The following is an 18,442-nucleotide window of genomic DNA, read 5'->3' on the forward strand; positions in this document are numbered from 1 at the left end:
TAGCTTATTAAGTCACTCTTTAGCTATGTTTATACCTATGTTTTTTTAATTTGGAGAATTTATTGTTAATTTCTAGGAACTATCATCAAAACTTTATGGATAGATGCAATATACTTTCATGATTCAGAGGATATTTATAGTTATTCTGACATCATGTTTTGGTTGCTTTCTTCCTAGTATATCTCTTTTCTCAGGTATAATTTTTTTTTCCACTTAATGAACGTGGTTCCTCAATTCAAAGTGATAGATTCCCCAAATATTTTGTAATACTTTAATGGGGGCTCATTTTTGTGTTTTACACTTCCTATTAACTTGTTATTGCTTTATCTATTGGCTTTTGCCTTCTTGCAGGGAATAGCCCAATAATGTTACCAAGCAAGGTGTCTAGAAGCTCAGGCTGAGATTAAGATTCTTATGCAGTAATGTACTGAGGGAGGTCTCAGTTGAAACTTCTGAGTGAAGAAAGCCAGATAGACTATGGGGTAAATCAGTGGTTCCTGAACTTTGCTGTACATTAAAATCACCTTGGGAGCTTTTGAAAATCCCAACAATCAGAAGAGTAATGTCAGCAAGATAGCAGAATACGAAGCCCCAGGCTCTTCTTCTCCCACTTATTGACTTAAAAACATAAGAACCAAATTACCTTTGTGAGAACTCCAGAAACCACTTGAGAGGTTGCACCATCCTGTCCAAGTGCAAGGTCAAGAAGAGACACATTGGAGTAGTTAAGACATTTCATTGTATTTACCCACCATACCTCATCCCCTCCCTGCACAGCAGAGGAAATCAAGAGAAAACTCCCAACCCCTGGCTTATCCATCAGGAAGGAAAGAAAGAAGCTGGGACATGTGTCTACATTCTGGCATTTTGAGTCAAGGGACAGGTTTCTGTCTCACCTAACTCAGAGTGCTGGCAGAAAAAGAGTGGCACACTTTGGATACTGAGGCACATTGAAAACAAAGGTGAGTCCTGTGGGTTGCTCTAGCTCTAGTACTGCAGACAGACATTAGGGGTGTTCTGGAGCAGAAAAAGGCTGGCGATAATGTACCCAACCCTGAGAAGATGCATCCCAGAAATGTTTGAGAGACCCCTAGAATCTCTAGCCGAGCTGATTTGTGAAGAACTTTCTCTAGTGAAAACAGTTCATAAAGACAGGAAGAAGTGACTGTTTTTTCAAGTATCCAAATGATGGCTCCAACAAAGGAATGAAATGAAACTCCAGAAATCAACCCTAAACAAATGGAAATGTATGAATTACCCAACAAATAATTCAAAATAACCATCATAAAGATGCTTAATGAGTTAAAAGAGAACACAGAAAATCTAAAATAAATCAGGTAAATGATGCATAAACAAAATGAGAATACCAACAAAGATGAAGAATCTGTAAAAAGCAAACAAAAATAAAAATTCTGGAGCTGTAGAATACATAACTAAATTGAAAAATTTACTAGAGAGGATCAAAATCACACTGTATCAAGCAGAAGAAAGAGCCTGTGAACTAAAAGATTGGTCACTTGAAATTACAAGTCAGAGAAGCAAAAAGCAAAAGAGAAGTGAAGAGATCCTAAGAGATTTAAGGGATACTATTAAATGGACTAATCTACACATTATGAGAGCTCCAGGAGAAGAGAGAGAGAGATGTTCAGAAAACCTACTTAAAGAAATAATTGCCAAAACTTCCAAATTTGAGTAAGGAAATAGATATACAAATTCAAGAAGCTCAAGGAATTTCCACTAGAATAAGACTAAAGAAACCCACACTGAGACACATACTCAAGCTGTCAAAAAATACATAAAGAGGGGAAAAAAGACAGAGAATCTTAAAGTGTCAAGAGAAAAGCAAGATCACCCATAAAATAGGATTTCTCAGCAGAAACCTTTTATACCAGAAGAGAATGAGATGATATATTCAAAATGCTGAAAGAAAAAACCTGCCAATCAAGAATACTATATTCAGCAAACCACATGTAAAACTTTTATGACATTAAATTTGGCAATTATTTCTGAATATGACACAAAAAGCACAGGCAACAAATATGAAAATAGATGAGACTGCATGAAACTTAAGAATTTCAACACAGCAAAGGAAACAAAATGGAAAGAGTACACGGAATGGGAGAAAATAATTGCAAACTATATCTGAAAAGGTCAATGTTCAGAATATATAAACAACTCCTACAACTCAACAATAATAATGGACTTAATAGTGGGCAATGGACTTGAATAGAAATTTCTCCAAAGAAAATATACAAATAGCCAACAAGCATATGAAAGTACTCAATATCTGTAATCATTAGAGAAATGCAAATCAAAACCACAATGAGATATAAGCTCACACCTATTAGGATGATCATTATCAAAAAACAAAAACAAAATAGGGGCACCTGGCTGGCTCAGTCAGAAGAGCATGCAACCCTTATCTTGGTGATGTAAGTTCGAACCCCATAATGGGTGTAGAGATTACTTAAAATCTTTAAAAAAAAAAAAAAACAGAAAATAACACAAAATAAAGATTGGCACAGATGTGGAAAAATGAGAACCATTGTGCTCTGTTGTTGGAAATATAAAACAAGCAGTTGCTGTGGAAAACAGGTTGGAAGTTCCTTAAAAAAAAACAAAAATAGAATTACCATCTAATCCAGTAATCCCACTTTTGGGTATATATACAAAAGAATTGAAAGCAAGATCTTAGAGATATTTCCACATCCATGTTTATTGGAACATTATTCACAAAGTCAAGAAGTAGAAGCAGCCCACACTGACAGATGAATGGATGAAGAAAATGTGGTATATACCTAAAATGGAATATTATTTACCTGTAAAATATAGATAGAAATCCTGTCACATTCTACATCATAGATGAACCTTGAGGACATTATGCTGAGATAAATAAGCCAGGACAAATGCTGTATGATTCCACTGATCTGTTTAGAGTAGTCAAAATCCTGGTAACAGATAGTAGTATGATGGTTGCCGGGGGCTTGGGTGAGGGAGAAAGGAAGGGGAGTTATTTAATGGATATAAAGTTTTAGTTTTGTAAGACAAAAAAGTTCTGGAGATCCGTTATACAACAATGTGAATATAGTTAACAGTACTGAACTGTGCCTTAAAAATAGTTTAGAGGGTAAATTTTATGTGTTTCTTGCCACAATTAAAAACATTTTTTTAATCCTAGTACTAGGTCAAAGACTGATCTTAGATCAGTATGTCTTAGAATGGGATACAGGCAGGGGCACCTGGGTGGCTCAGTCAGTTAATTGCCACTTCTTGATTTTGCCTCAGGTCATGATCACACAGTTCATGGGATCAAGCCCCACGTGAATCATTTCATCAGGTTTGTGCAGACAGCACGAATTCTCTTTCTCCTCTCTCTGCCCCCCAGCTGGCTCACCTGTGCAACCTCTCTCAAAATAAACAAAGAAAAAAAAATGAGAGCCAGGCATCAGTGTTTTTAAAAGTACCCAAGTACATAGTAGGCAACTTCTAAGATTATTCCCAGTAATCCCTGCTATCTAATATTTTACACCTTGTGTAATACCCTCTTCTTGAATATGGGCTGGACTTACCTGACTTGCTTCTAATGGACAAAATACAATGGAAATGATAGGATGTCAATTCTAAAATTAGGTCATGCGAAGACCATGGCTTCTACTTTGCATGTTTTCTCTTCCATTCTCTTTAATTGCTTATCGTGGGGGAAACCAGCTGCCATACTGTGAGTGGCCTGTTAAGAAGCTCCCATAACAAAAGATTGAAAGCCTGCCAACAGCCATGTGAGTAAAATTGGAAGCAGATCTTCTACACATTTCATGAGGACCTTGATGCAGAGGCATCCAGCTAAGCCACACCCAGATTCCTGACCCACAGAAGTGTGATAATAAGTGTTTGTTGTTTTAAGCAATGAAATTTGGGGATAATTTGTTGAGCAGCTACAGATAAATAATATACCAGGTGATTCAAATGTGCGGGAAAGTTCAGAAACAACTGAACTAGGCAAATAAGTTTTCAGAGAATTCTAGGCTCTCTCATTCGGAAAGACTGTACAGTCAGAGGCAAAGGCACTAAACTGTCAGACCCTCACATCAGTCAGTAATTGACAGGAGCTGTTTGGAAGAAGGAGTGGGAGGTAAACCTCCTTAGCACCCCCAAGTAAGCTCTTCTAAGCAGGGGAAGGCTGCTAGAAAGCTGCAGGTGTTGGGGGTTAGCAGCCAACAGCAGCAGCTGGGGGATGTGTGCACTGGCCTGGTAAACGGTTTCTGCTGGGGCACCAAGAACATCTCTACACAAGGTATATATTTCAGTCCTTATAAAGTTAATGTGGCAGAGATGAGGTAAAGTACTAAATAGGATATACCAACAAAGATGTTCTGAGCAGGAGTTTCCCCATTCCTCATGCATGTTATCATTCACACTCATTGTTCCTTCTTTGGGGCAGGCATCTCTGTTCTTTATTGACTTGCTCAAGAATTAGAAGTAGGATGGAGAGTACATTTGTCTGGCCATTGTTACAGTGGCATTCCAAATAATCACCTGTTGGATTTCTTCAGAGATCCCTCCTGCTCCTAGCATCTGCCGTTTCTGGGCTTGGAGCATTTTTAGATGTATACCATATCGGGATGCCTGGGTGGCTCAGTCAGTTAAGCATCCAACTTCGGATCAGGTCATGATCTCACAGTTTGTGAGTTTGAGCCCTGTGTCGGGCTCTGTGCTGACAGCTCAGAGCCTGGAGCCTGCTTCAGATTCTGTGTCTCCCTCTCTCTCTGCCCCTCCCTTGCTCCTGCTCTGTCTCTCTCTCTGTCTCAAAAATAAGTAAGCATTAAAACAATTGTTTCAAGTATACCATATCTTTTGTAGCAATGTTTACTCACACACACTTGGCTTATAATTTCTTTCTTCAATCTTAAACTGTCTTTTATCTTCCTGGGCTATATGTATTTCCTTGTCCATTGAGGATTCTCCTCCTTTTTTTTTTTTCTTTCTAGTTAGGTTATGAGTTTTCCTATTATTTTTACATCTTCATCTCAAAGGATTTAGGGATGAAGGTAGAGACAATTTGTGCCCAAACCAACATCTTGAATGAAATCTCTATAAACTTCTAGGCAGCACTAAAAAATGTGTGAAAAATTTTTACCACTATTAAATGACGTTGCCCCAAAAGCAGAATTTTTACTTTTGAAGTTATTGTAAATCTGTAAAGGCTAATATATTTGTTGTAAAATTTAATATAAACCACTTTTGTTAAAATTATGTTTTAAAATTGGTTTTCAAAGTCTTTCTATTAGTTTTGTAGTAGGCGCTGTCTCTCCTGCTGTTGTTGTCCCTTCCATGCTACTTTTGCAAGAAAAAGGATATGGTATTAAGAAAGGCATTCCAACCTTACTAATAGCTGCTAGCAGTTTGGATGACATCATAGCAATCACTGGATTCAGTGCGTGCTTGAGCATAGCCTTCTCCTCAGGTAAGCAAAACACAACTGCCACATCATTCACAGCCTTTTCTGGTTCTTTTAAACAAGACTTCTGGCTTTCCTCCTTATTAAAATTTATTTATTTTTACATGTATCGTCTTTTTGTTCTTCATAGAAAGTTCATTCTAGAGCAGGGAAGAAACTTCAATGGACTGAGAAACCACTATTTAATACAAACACTATTTAATAACCATAGATTTAAATTAATCTGACAACCCATATTATCATTTTTCCGTTCATGTTGCTTTGGAAATTTTATCAGTTTTCAATAGAAATTTTTAAGCAGCAATATTATTAGTACTGCTAATATATTTAATATATATTTCTCAAGTGTACCTTTTGGGCCATCATTATAAATAGCTGGTTGCTCTATTACTAAGACATCTTAAATATATAGAGTATGGACAACTGTGTGCCTTTTTGGTAGTGGTAGGACAAGATCTGTAGCACTTCTGAATCCCAAGGTAATATTTGATCTTGAATGTCACTCTGCACAAATTGTGAAAGTAAATGTTTCCACGTTTAGTAATGCTTTAGTTATTCGCAATGTTTGAAATTCAGTCTTCTGTTTTATTGAAGCACCAAAATATTTAAGTTGAAAAGTAATATGTACAGTTTATCTTAAAATCAAGACCTAAATAAATAACAAGGGAAAAAAAGGAAAAGATAAACTCTGCAGCATACCCTCAGGAATAATAACTCTTTTTAAAAAATTAATTTATTTAAATTCAAGTTAGTTAACATACAGTGTAGTATTGGTTTCAGGAGGAGAACCCAGTGATTCCTTACTTACATATGACACCCAGTTCTCATCCCAACTAGTGCCCTCCTTAATGCCCATCACCCATTTAGTCCATCCCCGCCACCCACTTTCCCTCCAGCAACCCTGTTTGTTCTCTGTATTTAAGAGTCTCGTATGGTTTGCCTCTGTCTCTGTTTTTCTCTCATTTTTCCTTCCTTTCCCCTATGTTCATCTGTTGTGTTTCTTAAATTCTACCTGAGTGAAATCATATATTTGTCTTTCTCTGACTGACTTACAATAACTCTTTTGATATAAATCCACCCAGACTTCTCTTTCTCCCTTTCTCTATCTCTTTCTCTCTCTGTCTTCCATCCCAATATTCTTATAAAATTATAAGAATTGGCCATACTTTCTTGTAACCTGAGTTGTTTTGCACTTTGCTGTATATCACTAACAAGTTTCTTTTCAGTAAATATATTTCCATGACCTTTTATTTTTTTTTTTTTTTTTTTAAATTTTTTTTTTTTCCACGTTTATTTATTTTTGGGACAGAGAGAGACAGAGCATGAACGGGGGAGGGGCAGAGAGAGAGGGAGACACAGAATCAGAAACAGGCTCCAGGCTCCGAGCCATCAGCCCAGAGCCTGACGCGGGGCTCGAACTCCCGGACCGCGAGATCGTGACCTGGCTGAAGTCGGACGCTTAACCGACTGCGCCACCCAGGCGCCCCTCCATGACCTTTTAAATGGTTGTGTAGTTTTCTTTTGGCTGTATCATACTTACTTAACCTGTTGAAAATTGAAGTTGACTCCAATATTTACTATTAAAATAATGCATGGTTGAATGTCTTATAGCTAAATAGTTGTACCTAATCTTAATATTTTCATAATCTCAAAAGTGGAATTGTTGAGATAAAAGTATATATAGTTATAAGCTTTCTGACATATATTACCACAATGTCATGTCCTAGCAGGGTAAAAAACCTTGCTACTTTCTCTTCACCTTCTTCAAAACTAGGTATTACTAGCTTTTTATACCTTTGTTAATTTGATAGGCGAAAAGCGAGGCTTCTTTAAATGGAGTGCTTTGAATACTAGTGGTATTTTAAAATATTCAAGTTTATTGGCCATTGGCATCTTGGAATGTTTTATAAATTGCTTTTCTTGAAATCCTTTGCTTTCGTCTTACAGGTGTGTTCATCTTTCGTTCTTTTTGATTTGTCAAGATTCTGCATAAAATTAGGAATGTTAACCTATACTCTATAGTTATCAACACTTGTAATTTTACTTTAACCTTTATCTTTTTTTTGTTTGCAATTCAGAATTTTAAAATTTTTATTGTCAAATCTGGAAATCTTTACCTTCATGACAAGTATCAGTAATTGTTTCAAAAAATATTTTTTGTGCTCCTCTTCCATTGTGCCAACAGCTGTGCCAAATACTGAGGATAAACACTGAACGACAATATTAGCTTTTGTTGAGTAATTGCTTTGATACTTGCTCCAAGTTCCATAGATATTTTCACTCATTTAATAGTCACAATGGTACTATGTTCATTTTACAGAATAGGAAACCAAGGAACAGAGGTTAAGTAACTTGGTCAAAGTCACAGACCCAAAACTGGAAAGCCAGTTTTCACTGGGATGCAACCCCATACCCACACTTTTAAGTACTATTCTATACTATTTGACACAGCAGAGAAGCCCATGTGGCTCATGTCCTCAAGGAGTTTGTGTTAAACAAAAAATTACAAAATGTGATAAATAGTAGATAGTATGTGGTGCTACACAGCATGCTACAGGAGATCACACCTAATTTGAGGAGGACAGAAAAAGTGAAAAACCAAGCAGTTACATGCTTAGAAAATCTTCTCTTGACTCATGACTGTATAAACTGTCACTTAAAATGCTATAGACTTTCAGGATTTTATTTTTACGTTAGATCTTCAATACGTCTATATTTTGGAATATCGTAGATATGGAGACCTCATCTTATTAGGTCTGGGTCAGTTGGCCTTTTTATCATTATATAATGTTCTTCTTTATCTCTTGTGACTTTTTTGTATTTGACTTAAATTTTATTTTGTTTGATATAAGTATAACCACCCTGCTGTCTTTTGGTTACCATTTGCATGGAATATCTTTTTCTATCCTTATAAAAACTCAAAGTGATAACTTAATTTCAATCACATATGAAAATTCTAATCCTTTACATCTCACCCTCTTCACTTTGTAATCCATGTCACAAATTAAATCTTTTTATGTTGTATATCCATTAACAGTCTTACGGTTATATTCATGTCTTTATCTTAAATTCTGTAACGGAACTGAAAGTGATTAACTCACCACTGTTACAGTATTACAGGATTCTGAATTCATCTATGGTATTTACCTTTACCAAAGATTTATATTTGTGTGCTTTTGTATTGATAACATCCTTTTACTTCCACTTGAAGATTCCCTCTAACATTTCTTGTAAGTCAGGTGTAGTGGTGATGAACTCCTTCAACTTTTGTTTATCTAAGTCTTAATTTTTTATTCATTTTGAAAGGTAATTTTGTAGAATAATATTCTTTTTTTTTTAATTTTTTTTTTTCAACGTTTATTTATTTTTCGGACAGAGAGAGACAGAGCATGAACGGGGGAGGGGCAGAGAGAGAGGGAGACACAGAATCGGAAACAGGCTCCAGGCTCTGAGCCATCAGCCCAGAGCCTGACGCGGGGCTCGAACTCCCGGACCGCGAGATCGTGACCTGGCTGAAGTCGGACGCTTAACCGACTGCGCCACCCAGGCGCCCAGAATAATATTCTTGATTGGCAGTTTTTTTTTCTTTCAGCACTTTGAATTTATCATCCCACCCTCTTCTGGTCGTTTTAAGGTTTCCACTCTGAAATCCTCTAATAATCTTCCAGGAGCTTCCTTCTACATGATCAGTCACTTTTCTCTTACTGCAACTTCTTAATTGGTTTGTGGAGTTCCATTAAGGCTTTTGGACTGTATGTTGTTAAATTGATGCCTCTGTGAGGGAACAAGGTTCTGGGGCTTCCCAATCTACTATCTTATTGTTGTCACCCTGCATTTCTATAATTTTTTAATAAAGAACATTTCTAAATGCACACACACACACACACACACATATATATATACACACACACACACACCTTATTGAGCTAAATACACATAGCATAACAACTTTTTTGTGACTCAGGATCTTTTTTAAAACTTATTACTCTAAACTGCAGATATGGGTACATAAAATATATTAGAAACTCAATTGACTCCTGACTCGAATATTCCTAGGATTGATCCTGTAATAAATCTTCTGTTGTTGTTAAATTTTTCTTTTCATTTTTAAGTCATTTGTTTCTTTGTCATAATAGTATATTGGAGAAGAAACATGTGCTAGGTGCCAGAAGTGTTCCTTTGTCCATTTCTGTCCATTCTTCCACTTCACTTGGTCTTTCAGGTTGTATGTATAGGTGAGCCACATTATGGCTTATTACTTCTTTGTTTTCTGGCCTATATTTTCAATGAACATTTCTGAATTGTGTGTATTTATTAAATTATTTGACAATATATAATTTATCAAACAAATCATATATTTTCAAGTATGTGAATATTAAAGGACCATTTTTGTATATTTGTTCTGGAAAATATGTGCCTTTCTTTATGAAACCACCTAGATTTGATCCTCTGATATGTGAAGTATGTGAAAATATTTCTCTATGAAATGTTTCCTTTATTGTGTGTCCTTACAGGCAGTGTACTTAAAAATATCCTCGCCTCTTTCCGGGACATACTTATTGGTGTGCTGGCAGGAGCTATTTTGGGAATTTTTGTTCGATATTTTCCAAGTGAAGATCAGGTAAATAAAAAGTTTATTTTTTAGAAGTATACTGTTAGATATTTCTTTTAAAAATTTGAACTTTTGGAAGAGCCATAAACAGTTAAATGTAACATTTAATTCTCCTTTCCCCAAAATAGCCTCCAATGCCTACTATCTGCTTAAAATGGAGCACAGCTGCGATTGATACAAGTCAATGGTCTTGACTAGAGTCTCTTCTTCCTAATTTGGCAAATAAGAATATCAGAAAAGTGTACTTAACCCAGAGTACCTTTTCAATTCCACCACCCCTTTATTCATTGAATTACCTGTTGACCCCTGACAATTTTCCCTAATGATTTTTCCCTCCAATTTTCCATTGAACATTTTTGGGGAAATAGATTGCCATTTATCTCTGCATGTTTTCTAACTTAAATTCACTCCCACTTCCTTTGGCTAAGGCAACTCTATTAAACTCAACCCTTTCCTCCGCCAAAGGATATGCCATTACTCTTGTATTTCTGTAACTTCCATCTTAATTTCCCCTTAACAATTGTCTTAGCTAAAGAGATATTAAAATATATAGAACTACATAAGGGTCTCTTTCCTTTCTTCTTCACTTACAGCTGAAGTATTATAGCCATTTTACTGACATTAGTATCAGAGATGTGGCAGAGGATAAAATGTAATAATTACAAATTTTTTCACTTGGTACCAAATCTGCTAAAATATTTGGTGGTGAAGAATGTAAAAATTTTAGATATTATTTAATGTAACATATAGAGACATGATATCAAAAGATCAATAATCAATGATAGAAGATGTAAATATTGTATTATGTATTAAATGTAAATTAATTTCTAAATATCTAATTCTAGACAAAACTTTCACTGAAGAGAGCATTCCTTATTTTGAGTATGTGTGTTTCTGCTGTCTTGGGCAGCCATCATATTGGTTTACATGCAGCTGGAGGATTATTCACACTAGCGTTGTCTTTTGTTGCTGGGGTAAATTGGTCCACAGAAAAGGTGAATATTTTTAACACATTTTTTAAGATAAATTAACTGGGTTTTTTTTACATCATAATAGACATTTAGAAAATCTCTTTGTTCTAGTTGGAAGATGTTCCAGAAGTTTGTGTCTTCAAGAAAGTGTATAAATCAATCAAGGAAATAAAATATTTAGGAAAGGGACCTGGAAATACAGTAAAATGAAGTCATAAGTTGAGCTATCACATCAGGCTGCTTTCTTTTACCCAAGTTTTATGCGATATGATTAAATAACTTTTATTTAATTTATTTTCTTTAATTAAATTTAAATTATTTAAATTACTTAATTTAGTGTTATTATTTTATTTATGTATTTAATTATTTTATTTTATTATTTATTCATTAAAATTTTATACAGTTAATACATGAAAAATGCTTGTAAAAGATTAAAACAACGCAAAAGGCCCACACATATAATAAAATATAAGACTCCTTTTCCCCTACCACTCCCAAATATCATACCCCTCTTCCCAGATTTAATCATTTCCTTTAATCTGTTCTCTATTTGTACATTTAGATCATTTCCATTTTGTTATTATAAACAGTGCTGCCATAAACAATCTTGTTCATGTGTCCTTTTGCAAATACGCAAGCACTTCCATAAAAATAGATTCCTAGAAACATAATTGCAGAATTTAGAAATGGAACATTTCTATTTTGATGGGTAGTGCAAAATATTCCTTCAAAGAATTTAAACAATCTGATGGGTAAGAAATGATATAACATTCTTATTCTTTGTTTACATTTTTCACATTAGTAGTGCAGTAAACTTCTCTTTATATATTCTTTTTTAACTACCTATTCATCTTCTTTGACCATTTTTAATTGATTTATTTGCCTTTTGTTCCTAATTTATAGTTTCTTTATATCTTAATGCTGCTAATCCTTTGTTACGCATATATTGCATATAATTTTTGCTTATTTTCAACTTTGTTACGTCTTTTGTATAGTCAGACCTGTCCATTTTTCTTTTTTGTTTTGGATGCTATATCTTGTTTAAGAAGGATATCTTCACCCAAGATTATAAGATTGTATACACAATATCTTCCATATTATCATCTAATATTTTGTTAGTTTTTATTTGTTTTATTTTTGAATTTGGTTCTTTAATTCATCTGGAATTTATTTTTTTAAATGCTGTTAAGGATATATGTGTGTGTGTTTATAAATATGTATACATATGCATATACTATATATCTACGGACACATATATATGCACACAAACTGGACAGGCATTTTTTGCTAAATTATGTACTGACTGATCCATTAATTATTCAATAATTTTTAAGTGCCTCTTTTACCATGAGCTAAACTCTCACGTTATACACACACACACATACAAGTTCATTTCTGTAATCTATTCAACCCTATTTATCTAGTTCTCTGCCAGTACCACTCTATTTTAAATCACTATAGTTTTATGTCTCAAAATCTAATATGGAAGATTCCCTCTCATTGTACTTTTTTTTTTTTAACTTTTTTAACGTTTATTTATTTTTGAGACAGAGAGAGACAGAGCATGAACGGGGGAGGGGCAGAGAGAGAGGGAGACACAGAATCGGAAGCAGGCTCCAGGCTCCAAGCCATCAGCCCAGAGCCCGACGCGGGGCTCGAACTCACGAACCGCGAGATCGTGACGTGAGCTGAAGTTGGACGCTTAACCGACTGAGCCACCCAGGCGCCCCCATTGTACTTATTTTTAAAGTATTTCTTTTTTTTTAATTTTTAAAAAATTTTTTATTTTTTAAAATTAACATCCAAATTAGTTAGGATATAGTGCAACAATGATTTCAGGAGTAGATTCCTTAGTGCCCCTTACCCATTTAACCCATCCCCTCCTGCCACAACCCTCAGTTTGTTCTAAATATTTATGAGTCTCTTCTGTTTTGTCCCCCTCCCTGTTTTTATATTATTTTTTGTTTCCCTTCCGTATGTTCATCTGCTTTGTCTCTTAAAGTCCTCATGTGAGTGAAGTCATCTGATTTTTGTCTTTCTCTGACTAATTTCACTTAGCATAATACCCTCCAGTTCCATCCACGTAGTTGCAAATGGCAAGATTTCATTCTTTTTGATTGCTGAGTAATACTCCATTGTATATATATATACCACATCTTCTTTATCCATTCTTCCATCAATGGACATTGGGCTCTTTCCATACTTTGGCTATTGTTGATAGTGCTGCTATAAACATGGGAGTGCATGTGTCCCTTCGAAACAGCACACCTGTATCTCTTGGATAAATGACTAGTAGTGCAATTGCTGGGTCATAGGGTAGTTCTATTTTTAGTTTTTTGAGGAACCTCCATACTGTTTTCCAGAGTGGCTGCACCAGCTTGCATTGCCACCAACAATGCAAAAGAGATCCTCTTTCTCCACATCCTCGCCAACATCTGTTGTTGCCTGAGTTATTAATGTTAGCCATTCTGACAGGTGTGAGGTGGTATCTCATTGTGGTTTTGATTTGTATTTCCCAGATGATGAGTGATGTGGAGCATTTTTTTCATGTGTCGATTGGCCATCTGGATGTCTTCTTTGGAGAAGTGTCTATTCATGTCTTTGGCCCATTTCTTCACTGGATTGTTTGTTTTTTAGGTGTTGAGTTTGATAAGTTCTTTATAGATTTTGGATACTAACCATTTATCTGATATGTCATTTGCAAATACCTTCTCCCATTCTGTCAGTTGCCTTTTAGTTTTGCTGATTATTTCCTTCGCTGTGCAGAAGATTTTTATTTTGATGAGGTCCCAGTAGTTCATTTTTGCTTTTGTTTCCCTTGCCTCCGGAGACATGTTGAATAAGAAGTTGATGGGGCCAAGATCAAAGAGGTTTTTGCCTGCTTTCTTCTTGAGGATTTTGATGGCTTCCTGTCTCACATTTAGGTCTTTCGTGCATTTTGAGTTTATTTTTGTTTATGGTATAAGAAAGTGGTTCAGATTCATTCTTCTGCATGTCGCTGTCCCGTTTTCCCAGCACCACTTGCTGAAGAGACTGTCTTTATTCCATTGGATATTCTTTCCTGTTTTGTCAAAGATTAGTTGGCCATACGTTTGAGGGTCCATTTCTGGGTTCTCTATTCTGTTCCATTGATCTGAGTGTCTGTTCTTGTGCCAGTACCATACTGTCTTGATGATTACAGCTTTGTAGTATAGCTTGAAGTCTGGGATTGTGATGCCTCCTACTTTGGTTTTCTTAAAATTTTAAGATTGCTTTGGCTATTCGGGGTCTTTTCTGGTTCCATAGAAATTTTAGGATTATTTGTTCTAGCTCTGTAAAGAATGCTGGTGTTATTTTGATAGAGATTGCATTGAATATGTAGATTACTTTGGGTAGTATTGAGATTTTAATAATATTTTTTTTTCTTATCCAGGAGCATGGAAATTTTTTCCATTTTTTTTTGTGTCTTCTTCAATTTCTTTCACAAGCTTTCTATAGTTTTCAGCGTATAGATTTTTCACCTCTTTGGTTAGACTTATTCCTAGGTATTTTATGGTTTTTGGTGCAACTGTAAATGGGATTAAAGTATTTCTTGACTGCTTTTACACAAATTCTTTCTTAGATAAACTTTAGAATCAGCTTGAGAAGTTCCTGACCCCAAAATTATATTAACATTTTGTTTAGTATTGCAATAGTATCATAACTGTAAAATAAATTAAATGGTTAATAATAAGTTACAATTAAATAAATAAAATGAAAATTACTAAAATTCTTTTTTATATGATAAAAGAAATCAAAAAGTAAAGAATATGTTTTAAAAATTAAAAGTAACAACTAAGATAATGTGCCACCAAGAAGAAAGAGTAAAATTGTTTTTCTTTTTTTCCTTTTTTAAACTTTACTTTTATAAATCAGAAAGCCCAGTCATAAGGGGAATAGTTAGGAATATAGTTTATACCCAATACAAAGGATATGAAGGTTTTATGTGTCTTTAAAAAAAGATAACCCAGACTGAAACTAAAATCTCTTCATCCAGATTCCTTGAAACGAGCCAGGGTACTGTTGCATCAGTAGGGGACTTTGTTGTAACCACATAACTGGAGAAGTAGCCCTGGGAAGGGTTCATTCTCAGAAAGGAAAGTCAGGCAGGCAACCAAATAAGAGTCTGTATTATATGGGTTTGGTTTTGTTTTCAGGAAAAAATAACTTTGAAGTTTTCAACATGTGTCCTTTGGAAGCAGGCCTGACAGATTACTGACATTTTTTGCCTAGTAGCTTAGAACATATCAAGATTCACTTTCATGGGCCTGGGTCCCAAGATAATTGTTAGTGGAGGCCTTATAAACTCCCTTTTGAGAGCTGAAATGTTTGCATAATCTTGAGTACATTCTTACCAGGCATGAGGTAGTGCTAGTTCTGTATTTGTTCCGTTACCTTACAAACAAAAGCTAGGGTTCTTACTGAAACATCAGAACATGTCTGGAACTCCAAAACCTTATTTGTTTCATGACAAGATTACCAAATATTTTTATTGAGTAACTTTGTAGATTTTTTTTCCAGTTTCAAGGAACATTTATTTCTATTTTACTTCTTTTTTTAAAGTTTTTATTTTAATTCCAGTTAGTTAGCATACAGTTGTTATATTAGTTTCAGGTTGTACAATATATTGTTTCAACAACTCCATATATCACTCAACGTTCATCACAAGTATACTCCTCAGTCCGCATTACCTATTTCACCCACCCCCCACTCCCCTCCCCTCTGATAACCATCACTTTGTTCTCTATAATTCAGAGTCTGTTTCTTTGTCTCTCTCTCTCTCTCTCTTTTTTCTCTTTGCTCATTTGCTTTGTTTCTTAAATTCCACACAAGTGAAATTATACAGTATTTGTCTTTCTCTGACTTATTTCACTTAGCATTATGCTCTCTAGCTTCATCCATGTCGTTGCAAATGGCAAGATTTCATTCTTTTTTTATGGCTGAATACTATTCCAGTGTGTGTGTGTGTGTGTGTGTGTGTGTGTGTGTGTGTGTATACATACCACATCTTCTTTATCCATTCATCAATCGATGGGACACTTGGTCTGCTTCCATAACTTGGCTATTGTAAATAATGTTGCTATCAGCTTTGTAGATTTTTTAACCAAATTCTACTTAAGTGTTTGACTAAAACAATTCACCTACTCAATTTTTATTAAACTTTAACATTTCATCTACAAATAAGATATCTTAAGTTCAATAAATATTAAGACTTTAATTTCTAAAATGTAATCATTTTCATGTGTTACAATAACTAAAAATATATTGTTCTTTTCTACAGATTAGAGTCCAAAGAGTTATTAAAACTGTATGGTGTATTTTTCAACCCCTTCTTTTTGGTTTGGTTGGATCAGAAGTATCTGTTACATCTCTTAAATCAAATGCTATTGGTAAGAATAATTAGAGGCACAAAAAAATATAAGATTTGAAAATATTTAAGAAAATTATGAACGATTTTTATTTTGTTTACAATATGTCTTTGAATGCTATGAGAACCTTCTTCAGAAACTCATACTGACACAGTTAATAACATATATTTGCTCTTATGTTACCCTGTGTGCTCTTTGCTACCAAAGACAGCCCTGAATATCTTTTCCTTAGTGACCTGAGGAAATGCAGGCTGGAATTCATTTCTGACAAAAAATATTACATACCATCAGCACCTTTTGAATACTTTATTTTATAGTGAAAGTTCAAAGTCTATTAACTCAGAATTAAATAAATGTAGTCTATCTTATCTTTCATGGTACCTCTAAAGTGCAAGATCATCTCTTGCACTTTACATAGAAGCTTCAATCATATTTTTATTTTTTATGATTATTATTTTAACTTAATAAAATGAAGACATAAAGAGGCAATAGTCTTAAAATGCTTTCAGTACTTCTGCAAATCACATCTCTAGGTATAAAGAACCATTTCTTCCCAAATATTTTATTATTTATGTTTGTTTTTATTTGTTGTAGGCATTTGTGTTGTTACCATGAGTTTGGCATTATTGGTTCGAATTTCTTGTACTTTTTTATTGATGTGTTTTGCTGGTTTTAGTTTTAAGGAGAAAATATTTATTGCTTTATCGTGGATCCCCAAAGCTACAGTCCAGGTAAGAACATATTAAGCCATTTTAATAATTTTTAATGTTTATGACTTTTTAATCCTAAATGAATAATGTTACTTTAATCACAAAATGTGGGCTACTAGCCTTACTTTTAAAAAGCTTCATTGATCACAACTACTTGTTGAAAATGATGTAATATTTTAAAATCTGTTTTAAAAGCAATTCTTCTGAAGTTAAAAAGTGTACTTTTAATGACAAATACTTCCTAAACTTCTGAAACATTTTGTCCCTATGTTCCCAAAATATAAACTAAGAATATATCTGAATACTGGAATGTTTACATTTTGCTGAATATTGTAGAGCTAACTGTTACAACTTTAAAGTAGAAACACATTCTTTTAAAAATATATCTTTCCTACCCCTGCCACCCACTCCACCATACATGGATGCACATATATTATTTTTAATTATGCATTTAATTTGTATGGTTTTAATTAATGACTAAATCTCCCCACCAGACTATCTGGGAAAGACAAGGAATAGTGTCTGGTTTCCTTCCATTATATTTTCCCCAGCCCTTAACACAGTGCCTGGCATGCAGGAGGTATACAGTAAACATTACTTATCTACAAGAATGAATGATGAGTGAGTGAATGAATGAAGGAGTGAATGAATGAATGAAAAGGGAGACCTTGTAGTTTTGCTCTCTGATTTAATGATATTCTGTTCCTACTCAAAGGTGTTGCTACTTATTGTTAGACTTTTTAACGTGACAGCATAATGTCTTGATTTCCAGAGATTCTTTTTTCCATTGTTACTCCACCACAGAAGGTTGTGAATTTTCATACAACAAAATTTTCTGTGTCATGATTAAAAAAGCAGGTCCATGGGGCAAGACTGGCTGTTTTGAATACCATGTTACTTGTCTATAACATTAGGCAACTTACTTCCTAATCTCTCAGTGCCCACTTTGTAGATTCCACACCTCTTGTCAGTTTTACAATACACACTGCCTCCCAAGTAGGAAGAACAAGAAGAAGACAAGCAACAAAATCCTAGAGAACCGTAAGAAACTTTAGTATTTTGTGTTGTCTTGTTACAGCCAAGAAACTAATCATCCATGATAAAGGCAAATAAACAAAACCCTGCTTCGTTTAAAACTCCTGAGGTTCTGTGAGTAATGTGAGCACTCAAAAAAGATACTTAAATGGGAAAGCTGAGATAATAAGAATACGAAACCAGCCCCCAAATGTCTGCACGCTGATTTGTCACTATTTCACTTTTCGTCCAGATATATTTACTAGGGAGAACATAAAATTGATGAGTAATTC

General features: G+C 34.6%; 1 protein-coding gene across 1 annotated transcript in view; it reads left to right on the forward strand.

The window, feature by feature from the left end:
- The window catches only part of SLC9B1 (solute carrier family 9 member B1), a 54,543-nt gene that overhangs the window by 35,674 nt on the left and 427 nt on the right, over positions 1-18,442 (forward strand). The window contains exons 6-10 of the mRNA XM_030313344.1: positions 5,286-5,461; positions 9,970-10,076; positions 10,913-11,062; positions 16,338-16,446; positions 17,020-17,156. Of these exons, the coding sequence (XP_030169204.1) occupies positions 5,286-5,461; positions 9,970-10,076; positions 10,913-11,062; positions 16,338-16,446; positions 17,020-17,156 (679 nt within the window). The remainder of the gene's footprint in view (positions 1-5,285; positions 5,462-9,969; positions 10,077-10,912; positions 11,063-16,337; positions 16,447-17,019; positions 17,157-18,442) is intronic.

Source organism: Lynx canadensis, chromosome B1 (genome assembly GCF_007474595.2).
Source record: "Lynx canadensis isolate LIC74 chromosome B1, mLynCan4.pri.v2, whole genome shotgun sequence".
Taxonomy (NCBI): Eukaryota; Metazoa; Chordata; class Mammalia; order Carnivora; family Felidae; genus Lynx; species Lynx canadensis.